Source organism: Propithecus coquereli, unplaced genomic scaffold, assembly GCF_000956105.1.
Source record: "Propithecus coquereli isolate 6110/MARCELLA unplaced genomic scaffold, Pcoq_1.0 Scaffold196, whole genome shotgun sequence".
NCBI classification, from domain to species: Eukaryota; Metazoa; Chordata; class Mammalia; order Primates; family Indriidae; genus Propithecus; species Propithecus coquereli.
This window is the reverse complement of record NW_012144522.1, coordinates 2,811,350-2,822,197: the sequence shown is the minus strand read 5'-3', so window position 1 is coordinate 2,822,197 and position 10,848 is coordinate 2,811,350. Positions and strand designations below refer to the sequence as shown.

The 10,848-nt window shown below is 57.7% G+C and overlaps 2 protein-coding genes across 2 annotated transcripts in view; both read right to left on the bottom strand.

The window, feature by feature from the left end:
* The window catches only part of LOC105809526 (electron transfer flavoprotein subunit beta-like), a 4,001-nt gene extending 3,161 nt beyond the window's left edge, over nt 1–840 (bottom strand). Inside the window, exon 1 of the mRNA XM_012643349.1 lies at nt 821–840. Within this exon, the coding sequence (XP_012498803.1) occupies nt 821–840 (20 nt within the window). The remainder of the gene's footprint in view (nt 1–820) is intronic.
* Nucleotides 841–2,153: 1,313 nt separating this feature from the next.
* The window catches only part of LOC105809572 (electron transfer flavoprotein subunit beta), a 17,267-nt gene continuing 8,572 nt past the window's right edge, over nt 2,154–10,848 (bottom strand). Inside the window, exons 2-6 of the mRNA XM_012643414.1 lie at nt 8,287–8,445; nt 8,010–8,168; nt 5,571–5,633; nt 3,237–3,395; nt 2,154–2,365 (exon numbers count right to left, since the gene is read on the bottom strand). Coding sequence (XP_012498868.1) covers nt 2,195–2,365; nt 3,237–3,395; nt 5,571–5,633; nt 8,010–8,168; nt 8,287–8,445 — 711 coding nt within the window. The 3' untranslated portion in view covers nt 2,154–2,194. The remainder of the gene's footprint in view (nt 2,366–3,236; nt 3,396–5,570; nt 5,634–8,009; nt 8,169–8,286; nt 8,446–10,848) is intronic.

Below are 10,848 nucleotides of genomic sequence, written 5' to 3'. Positions count from 1 at the left end.
TATCTCCTGCCCGGTCATCATCTCTCCTGAGACCCACAGCTACATTTCTGCATCCCCCAGGCCCTCACACACCCTGCGTCCCACTTAATTCAGAATCTTTTCCCTAAGCCAGCCCTCCCCCTGGGTTCTCACCTGGCCCTCCCCCCCCACCCCCGCCCCTCCCTGCTGTCAGTCTGAATCCTACCCCTCCTGCCCTCTGCCCCTCTCTACCCCACCCCCTCCGCTTGGTCCCCCTGTCCAGGCCCCGTCCTCTCTCCCTGCCACCTCGCCCTCCCCCTCCAGCCTCCTTCAGTCCCCCTGAGGGTCTTTCCGCACCCAGAGCTGCCCCAGCCCTCCCTGCCCCCAGCGCCCTCTGGAGCATCCAGGCTCCCCAGCGAGCGCGCCCACTCCTTCCCACCCCAGCGCTACCTTGCGAACATCCAGCCCATCCAGCCGTTCTTACCCTGCTGGTTCCGACTCCCACCTCCCAGTCCTCTACCTGGAATGCTCTCGCTCACTCTCCACCCCCTCCGACCAGGCTAACCGCAGCTTGTCCTTCAGGTCTTATTAAGAACCATAATTACTACTCATGTTGAGCCAGGAACCATGCTGAATGCTCCCCATGGATTGTCGGGCTGAATGCGCTATGAGCCAAGTGTCATTAGCTTCACTTTACAGACCAGGGGACTATGGCTCAGAGAGGCCAAGGGGCCCACAGGAAGTTGCACAGCCAGAAGGGGAAGCTGGACTTGGGCCCAAGCTGGTCAGACTGCTCACTCCTTCCGATAGCCCCCATGCTGGGCTTAGGGCCTCTGCTCGGCTCCCAGTCCCTGGAGCTTACCCCAGCACAGTTCTCGCCATGCTGGTAATACAATAATAATGGTAATAATATATATTGAGTATTTTTTATATATCAGGTATGGTTCCAGGGATGCTGCATAAATTAACTTTTCAGAACTCCCTGGGGTAGTTTTTGTAGCTTAAAGATGGTTGCAAATTCGGCCCTCCTCCTGTTAAGAAGTGGGGTCTATGTCTCCCCCGCCCGCACCCCAGGATCCGACTAGAACAAGTGGGTGCAGTGACAGTGACTCCATTGGATGTGCCCGTGTCTGCACCCAGCTGGCGCACCCCACTGCCTGTGTGTTAGAGCACTCCCTCGTGGAACCCAGCCGCCATGCTGCGAGGGACCTCAAGCAGCCCCACGGAGCGGAATCATGGCCCCCGGTCCCAGCCAGCTTGCCAGCCACATGAGCCCACTTGGAAGTCAATCCTCTGGCCTCATTTGAGCCACCCCAGCTGATGCTGCGTGGAGGAGAGACAAGTGGGCCCTGCCGAGCCCTGTCCAAATTTCAGACTTGTGAGCAAAATGAACGATTGTTTTAAATCACCAAGTTTTGGGGTGGTTTGTTATGGCAGAACAGACAACCAGAATAAAGGCATTATTACTAATTCCATCTGAATGAAACCACGGCTCAGGGAGTAGTAACCTGCCTGAGATCCTCCCAGAGCCAGGAACTGGTCAAGCTGGGGTTTGAACCCACGCCCTGTCCACTACGCTGTCCTGTTTCTATTCGATCTGCCAGAGGAGGAAACTGAAAGCTCAGAGACAGGAAGTAACTCGCCCACGATCTCGGAGCGGCTGACGGTGAGAGTGAGGGTTGGAAATGAATAAACCTGACCTCGGCCCGGGCCCTTCATCTCTGCGCTAGGTTTTGATTGCTCGTCTGTCTCTCCGACCAGAACCAGAGTTTCCGGCCTTGTTCCCTCTGTGTCCCAAGTGTCCGCAGGGGCCTGGCACCTGGGAGGCCTCTGCGAATGCTCCGCGGATAAAAGCCTCTTCTCACCCGCCTCCTCGATATCTGTCTTTCAACACTCACCTTGGATGTCATCTTGCTGGGAGGTCTCTGACCCCGCAGGCAAGGCCAGGTGTCCCAGCTGGGTTCCCGAGGGCCAGTGCGTCTCCACATCTAGCGCACGTCACCCTGCACTGCGGCTGCCTGCGCCCGCGTCCGTGCTCCCCTTCAATGCAGAGGCTTCTCAAGGGCAGGGCCTGGATGTGGCTCGGCTGGGTCCCTGGCATCACCCAGCACAGGGTCTGGCACACGTAACACTTAACTAAATGTTTGCTGAGTGAATCAAAGAATGGGTCTCCAGGGAATGAGTTAACAGAGACGGATATCGAGAGTCGGTTTTATTGCTGAGTTTCAGGGAGGGCTCAGATCCGCCCAATCTCCCTCAGCTTGGCCACCAGGTCCTCGGTGGTCTCCACCTTGGTGCCGGCCGTGCGCTGGGGCGGGTCCTCCACGCTGAGCACGGAGAGCTTGGAGGTCAGGTCCACGCCCAGGTCCCCAGCCTTGATCACTTCGATCTTCTTCTTTTTGGCTTTCTGCACATGGGAAGCCACGGATCACTGGGCTGCAGAAGCCGCTGTCCACCCTCCCGCAGCCTCCTTCCCATGGTCCCTTTGCTGCAGAGCCACTCCCATTGGCTGAGCCCTTCCGGACCTATCTGCCGGCCAGGACACGCGCGACCTCTCATAGGCCACACCTGGTGTGGACAATTCCTGTGGCTAGGATGCCCTGGGAGACCCGACTATTGCAGCAGTCCTCCTTTATTTAACCACCTTAGGAAGCCCTTTATTGGCTGCAGTGGACTGGCAAACCCATCCTTTTGGCAGTAATGACCCAATGGACCCTCCCTATTGGTTGAGATGACCCATTGAACCTCCCCCTTTTGGCTGAGATAACCCACTGGACCCTCCCTAATGGCTGAGAAGACAAGAGGACCCAGTGAACCCATCCTACTGGCCATGATGATCAGTGAACTCTCCCTGTTAGCCAAGAGACCCCATGAACCCTTCCTTCCTAGTTAGCCAAGATGGTCTACACAACAACTTTCTGTTATTGTGTAGATTAACCAGGAACCCTCCTTAATGATTCAAGATAACCAAATAAATCCTCTTTATTTGGCCAAGGTTACCCAATAAACTTTTCCCATTGGCTGGAATGACAAGGGGAACCCTTTCTGTTGCCCAGGGGAGCCTTTCCATTGGCTGAGACAACCAGCAAGCCCTCCCTGTTAGCTAAACAGCCCCCGTGAACGCTCGCCGTTGGCAGAGATGACCCAGGAACCTCCCTGCCGGCCACAACGACCAGGCGAACCCTCCCTCCTCCTATCCGACCAGCAGGGACGAGGCGTAGAGTCTGCAACGCGCTCACCCAGCCCAGGCCCTCAGTGACCCGCCTGCAGGGGCTCACCATGATGTTGGGCAGCGTGGCGTAGCGGGGCTCGTTGAGCCTCAGATCGGCGGTCACCACGGCAGGCAGCTTCAGGCGCACGGTCTCCAGGCCCCCGTCCACCTCCCGCTCCACTTTCACCTTGTCCCCCTCCAGCGTCACCTGGGAGGCGAATGTTCCCTGGGGGGGGACAGCGTAGAGGAGGGTGGTGAGGTTAATTCGGGTCGGGCCAGGGCAGTGCTCTGTGTTACCGCTGAGTAGACGCAGATGAGCGAGGGAATGAGACGGCACACGGTGGAGCGGCCCGCAAGATCCCAAACCGGCAGCCACAGAAAGAGAACTCGCGGCTCTGGGGGAGGGTGTCGTTACCTTCCCCGGGAGCCAAGCACTATGTCCTGATGGCCTGACTCTGCCAGGCAGGCCTCCCTACCTTAACAACAGCGCGTACCGACTGAGTGCTGGGCCCTGTTCTAAGCAATTTGCGCGTTTTAAATCGTCAAGTCCTCGTAAGAACTCTGCGAGGTAGAGGCTGTTATGTCTACTTTACAGATGAGGAAAATCGAGGCAGAGAAAGGCTGAGTCACATGCCCCCTGCCACCCACAGCTGGCACATCCGAAAGCTGGCAGTCTGGCTCCCCGAGAACTCCCCGTGAGGCCCCTCCACTGGGCCGACAACGGGACTTTAAACTGCCTTCTGGGACCCCACCCTCCCGCCACAGACGCTTTGCCCCAGTCAGGAAACGAATCGACGTTTCCTCCCCCAGGAACTGGCACGGTCTACACTCCTCTTTGTCTAAGCCACCTGCTGTCTCCATCACCTATTTGTTGGACAAATCTTTTCACGTCCTAGTGTGAACATCACATCACTCGCAGCCTCCTCCAAGTGCCCGTGAGCCCGGCTCTGGGCATACACCATGAACGTGCCCAGGCAACAGCCCGGGTGGGCACAGATGTGCCAGGCAAGGCAACCAGTAACCGAGGAAACACGCAGACAAATGCGATCATGTCGGTTAAGAAGGATACGAAGAAGACAAGACACAATGACGTCAGAGCAAGATGGGGCAGCTCTAGGGAGGCTGGGCAGACAGTGATAAGTGCTTAGAAGACAAAGCAGGATAATGGTCTAGAACGTGCCGTCCAAGCCGGTAGCCGCTGGCCGCATGTGGCTGCCGAGCGCTTGAAGTATGGCCAGCGCAGCTGAGGAGTGGAATTCTAAATTTTATTTCATTTGAAATATCGATATTCGAGATGCATTTTCATGACTATGGTGATGGTTTCGTGGGTCTACCTGTGTGTCAAAGCTTATCGAAGTGTACGCTTCAGATATGCCCAGTTTATTTTATATAGCTCAAGAGTAGCTCAGTAACGCTGTTGAGAAAAACAGCGATACTCGATGCAGTTATTGGAAAACTTCCAAGTCTGTTTGGAACAATCTGCGTATGTGAAACCACTGTTTCGACTGTGAACTTTAGGAATCTACCTTAAGGATTTCTGATGAAAATTTAGCATCCGAATTGTGATGTGCTGTAAAGATAAGATACACACTGGAGTTTGAAGACTTAGCATGAAAAGAAAAAGAATGTGAAATGCAAATGGTCCCCAACTTAGGATGATTCGACTTGAGACTTTTTGGCCCGCGACGGCGCCAAAGCGATGCAGGTTCAGGAGAACCGTGGCAGGTGCTCCCACAGCCCGTCTGTCTGTCACCGCGGCACGGCCTTCAGTAAACCACATGAGACACTCGGCACTTCGTCATAAAGTGGGCTTCGCGCTAGATGACTGTGTCCAACTATAGGCTAACGTAAGCATCCTGAGCTTGTTTTAGGTGGGCCAAGCTATGGTGTTCGGTAGGTTGGGTGTTGGAAATGCATTTTCAACTTGTGCGTATTTCCAAATTACCGCGGGTTTATTGGACATAACCCCATCGTTACTCACGGAGCACCAGTATCTCAGTGCTTTTTATGCTGATTACATGTTAACATGGTATTATTTTAGATATAATGGGGTTAAATAAAATATTATTGAAAGGCATTTTGTCTGTTTCTTTTTACTTTTTCACATGGCTGTGGGAAATTTAAAATTCCCTATGTGGCTTGCCTTTCTCTTGGGCTGGCGCAGACAGGGACTGGGGGACCCGGTGTGGAGGGGTGGGCACGAGTATTTCATATGGGGCGGGCAAGGAAGGCCCCTTTGAGGAGGTGGTATCTGGGCAGACACCTGAAGGAGGGGAATGAGGCCATCGGGTGACACGAAGGAACAGCGTTCCAGGAGGCTGGAACAGCAAGGCAAAGGCCACGCGTGACACCTGAGGCATGAGGCCCGGCCCGCGGCGCACGCGCCCCGCTCCAACCTCACCTGTGGCCAGTCCAGAAATCCGGCTGTCATCTGCCCTGTCTGGTTACAGTCATCGTCGATGGCCTGCGTGGGGAGAGAGGAAAGGCTGCACGAGATCGACGGAGATGCTCATGGCCCGCGTGGGCCTCTGTCTACAGCAGGCGCTGGCAAATTTTCTCCGCAGCAGGTCACGGAGTCGGCGTGTTGGGCTTTACCGGTCGTCTGTTCTCCGTCGCAGCCACTCAGTTCTGCCGTCATAGCACATGGGCAGCCCGACAATGCGTAAGGACCACGTGCGGTGGCATTCCAGTAAACCTGACTCTCAGTATCGGCGGTAGCTGCGGGCCACGGTTCGCTGACCACTGGTCTAGAATAATCCCCTCACTTGGGCTCAGAGATAAGCAGTCACTGTGTCCAGGGGCATGTGGGGCTACCTGGCAGCCCCGTTGCCAAATCTTTGTCCCTGTATAAATACTCCCGTGAGCCAGGCCCTGTGCCGGCCACCATGGGGAGCTGGATGCAGTATCTGGGCCAATGAGAACATTCTGTCCCCCGAGCCCAGTGACTGGTTCAGGGATGGGCACGTGACTCAAACTGGGCCAATGAAGAGTCAGCGCGGGGGGCTTTGCTGGCACCGTCGGGAAAGAGGCTCTTTTCTTTCTGCTGGGGTCACTAGGCTGGTGGGGTCTGAGCCCGGATGTGCAGAGAGAAGCCGAACTAGAGCAGAGCCTAGAGCTCACATGGGATCCTGGATCAAGCTGTGCCTGAAGCATCTGATTTACATGCGCTAATAAATTTGCTGTTGGGCTCAGGCCAACTGTGACTGTGCTGCCTGGAACGAAGAGCATCCTGGCGATTCTCAGCCGGGGAGGCCTTGGCTCTAGGAACTGTCCCTGACAACCAGGACAGGTGGGACGTCAGAGTCTGAGACCCACCGGCGAATGCAGGGGCCTCCATAGGCCACACTGCCAGCATCTGGGTCCTGGGGAGCTCGTGTCAGACCTGGGCCGCCAGAGCCCCACCCAAGCCCTGTCTTCTTGCTCTGTCCTCTGGTTAGGCCCTTCTGCCTCAGTTTACCAATTTGTACTCTGACTCTCCTGACATTGGTACCCTCTCTGTGTTTTCTTTCTTCTTCTTTTTTTTTGAGACAGACTCTCACTGTGTTGCCCCGGCTAGAGTGCCATGGCGTCATCCTAGCTCACAGCAACCTCAAACTCCTGGGCTCAAGCGATCCTCCTGCCTCAGCCTCCCGAGTAGCTGGGACTACAGGCATGCGCCACCATGCCCGGCTAATTTTTTCTATATATTTTTAGTTGTCCGATTAATTTCTTTCTATTTTAGTAGAGACGGGGTCTCGCTCTTGCTCAGGCTGGTTTCGAACTCCTGAGCTCAAACAATCCGCCCGCCTCGGCCTCCCTGAGAGCTAGGATTACAGGCGTGAGCCACTGCGCCCGGCCCCTCTCTCTGTTTTCTACGGTCTGACTTTTGAGGGGCTGGGGGGGACACCCATTAGCCCTCTTCTTCCCAGAGCTGACCTGGGCCCTGGACTCGCCTCTCCCTGCCGGGCCCAGCTCTGGCCCTGAGCCTCCTGAGCCTGTTGTCTCTGCGCTCTCGGAACCTCCTTCCCAGCCTCTGGCCCCAGTTCCCTGCCTCTTCTCACTCCTGAGAAGGGAGCCTCTGGCTTTCCTGATGTCCCTGCCCTGCCCCATCCCGGGTGAGGCCACAGGACGAGCTGAGGAGGCTGCGCGGGTAGGGGTGGCATCCCTGGGTCTCCTGAGGGAGCCACACGCGCGCGCGCGCACACACACACGCGCGCGCGCACACACACACACACACACACACACACACACACACGCATGCCTGGCGCAGTGGGCAGCGCCAGCGTGGTCGGTAGAGTTCCCTACCCTGCCCCAGCCTCCTTCCCAAACTCCTTGCCTCCAGCCCATTCCTCACAGCCCCCGAGGGGGCCTTTCTGCACCGGCGCGGACGCCGTTCCTCTCCTGCTCGCAGACCTCCCATGGCTCCCAGTGTCCTCTGACAGCCTCCAGTCTGTTTCAAGCCCAGGCCTGTCTCCTAAACCCGCGTGATGTCACCTGGACTCTCCACGCTCCCCGCGTTGCCATGGGATCGTCCTCGAATCCTGTTCTGCCCGCGTTTCCCCCCTCTGTGTCACTAAGCCAGACCCAGGCACCGCCCTTACCTCCGCCTCCGCCTCGCTCTGCGAGGCTAGCCCTGTCCCTCCTGTCACTTCGTGCCTCTCCTGCCTCCTCGCTTGGCCCAGGACCATCACCACAGCCTCCTGGGCTCCAAGAGGACCTCAAGGGATCCTTCTGACACCCGGGACCCTGCCGGAGTGACGGCGAAGTCCACTCCGCCCAGCCTGGGCTGTCCGAGTGCCGGGGCCCGGCCCCTCCTGAGCGGGGAGGGGGTGGCGGCACAGGGAGGGGCGGCCACACCCACCTGCTTGCCCAGCAGCACCAGGTCCACCTTCTCCTTCTCTGCCAGCTTGGCCAGGACCCGGGCCACCTGCAGGGGACCCAAGCGTTCCGCCTCTGGGGCTGGCACCTCCACGTGGATGCCTCGGTCTGCACCCATGGCCAGGGCAGTGCGGATGGTCTCCTGCCAGGGACAGAGGGGCTTGACTTGGCCCTGGCCCCAGAGAGACCCAGGGGCCCAGGCCCCCCGCCCCTCCTCCCTCAGACCCGGAGTCCAGCTCCGCTCCCGGGACCCCGAGCACCTGGCACTGGGCCGGGCCGCAGCTGACGGCGATGACCTCCTTCACCAGCTTCTTCTCCTTGAGCCGCACGGCCTCCTCCACGGCGATCTCGCAGAAGGGGTTCATGGAGTGCTTCACGCCGTCCGTGACCACACCCGTCCTGTCCGGCTTCACGCGGATCTGCCAGCGGGGGAGGGGCAGACAAGAGGCGGGGGCCTCAGTGCCCAGCCTGTCACAGGCTGGGTGGGGACCATGGTGGCCTGCAAAGGGGCAGCGCCTCGTCCAGGGACAGGTCTCCCTCTCTCATTCCCTCACGCAGACATTCCTGGGCGCCAGGGACATCTGACATGATCACCCCGCTCCGCTGCTGCTCCTCCCGCCTGAAAGTGTTTCTCAAACTTTCGTTCGATGTAACCCACGGTGAGAGGCGCGTTTTATGACAGCCCCAAGTGTGTTATGAATACATAACACACGCTCACAGACACATATAAATACTACTGCAGCGGAAGGTTCAGGAACGACACCTGCCCTGCTACACACACCGCACCCCCGTGTTTTCTATTCTTCATTTTTTGTTTAAACGCCAGCTCTCTGCACGGATTTCGTGACTCACACGTGGTCACGACCTAATCTGGAAAACACTGGCATGGACGGCCTCTCTGCTAAGCAGGCCCCGGGCCGGGCACGCGAGCCCCGCCTTTCCTTGCCCCACGCGTTCGTGGCCACTGAGCCCCTGCCCCGCGCCTGGCCCCGCGCGGCTCCTGGGAGAGGCTCCCGGGAGAGGCTCCCGGGGTGGAGAGGGTGCAGCGCCAACAACTAATCCCCTCCCGTTAGTTTCCTGTGGCCACTGCGACAAACCGCCGCAACTGTCTCACAGTCCCGAGGTCCGAAGTCCAAAATCAGTTCCGCTGGGCTGAGACCAAGGTGTCTGCAGGGCGGCGCTCCCTCCGGAGGCCCCGGGGTGGTGGCGGGGGGAATGTTTCTTGCCTCCTCCAGCTCCCGGCGGCTGCCCGCATCGCTTCACCTTCAAGGCCAGCATCTCCAGCTGTCTTCAAGTGGCCTTCTCCGCGGGGGGGTGTGTGTATTTCCCCTGCCTGTTTCTTACAGGATCCTTGTGATCACAGTTAGGGCCCGCCCAGATGAACTGGGATAATCCCATCTGAACATCCTGAACTTCATCACGTCTGCAAAGGCCCTGTTTCCAAGTAGGGGAACCTTCTCGGCCTTCAGGGATTAGGACCTGGATGGCCTTGAAGGGCCATGTCCTTGCCCACCACAATCTTCCTGACAGCAAACAGGGATAACCTTATTGGCCACCAGGCACTGGAGGAGCACCATGCAGGGCCCTGCTCTAAGCAACCACAGGTGTCCTAACTCAGTAATCTTGGCCACAGCCCAAGGACGGAGAAGCTGCCATTATCCCCTTGTGCAGAAGAGGACACTGAGGGTCCAAGTGGAAGCACCTGGCCCAAGGTCACATGGCTAGTCAGCAGTGGGTCTGGGGTGTGGACCTGGGCAGTCTGGCTCCAGGACCCAAGCACTCAAGCCCCCTGCTGTACCACCTGATCATCTCCCGAAGAGTTGGGGAGCTGTGAGACAGGATGAGGGGGGCCTGACATAGTCTGATGCTGGAGGCTGCTGGGAAGGCCTCTCTGGGGAAATTGCACTTGAGGTAAGACCTGAAAGATGAACTGGCCCTGACTAGGTGCAGTTCAAGGGAAAAGTGTTCCAGGAATGGCAAGAGCGTGTGCAAAGGCCCTGAGGTGGGAAGGAGTAGGGAGCGGTGTGCCACATAAGGCTGGAGAGGCTGGCAGGGGCTGGACTGTTGTGATAGGCACACTAACGGCCCCCCAGAGACATCCACGTCCATATCCCTGGAACCTGTGAATGTGGCCTTTCATGGCAAAAGGGACTTTGACAGTGTGATCAGTTAAGGATTTTGAGATGGGAAGATGATGCTGAATTATCTGGGTGAGCCCTAAGTGTAAACACAGGGGCCTTATAAGTGCAAAAAGGAGGTGAGAGTTAGTGTCAGAGTCACGGAGCGCCTGGAAGACGCTACGCTGCTGGCTTTGCATATGGAGGAAGGGGCCTTGAGGGGAATGCAGGCGGCCTCCGGACGCTGGAAAAGGCAGAGACACGGATTGTCCCCAGAGCCTCCCGTGGGAACGCTGCCCGGCTGACACCTTGATTTTAACCCAGTGAGACGATTTTGGACTTCTGGCCTCCAGACTGTAAGAGAATTGATCTGCCTTGTTTTAAGCCACTCAGCTTGTGGCGCCTTGTGACAGCAGCCACAGAGGCTGACACAACCGTGCAGGGCCAGCAGGCCGTGTCCAGGGGCTGGGCCTGGACGCTTCGGACGACAGGGAAGGGGAAAGAGGGGACTGGACCCCACTTGAGTTTTCACAAGGTCATTCCGGATTCTTGGTGGAGAAAATCAGAAAATGATGAGAGGAAGTGGGGAGACGGCTGGTGGCTGTTAGTCACTGAAATAAGAGATGCCGGGGCTCAGGCAGCCGTGGCGGCAGAGACGGATCCAAGAGGTCTTCGGAGGCGGAAGCACAGGCCGTGGTGCTTGAC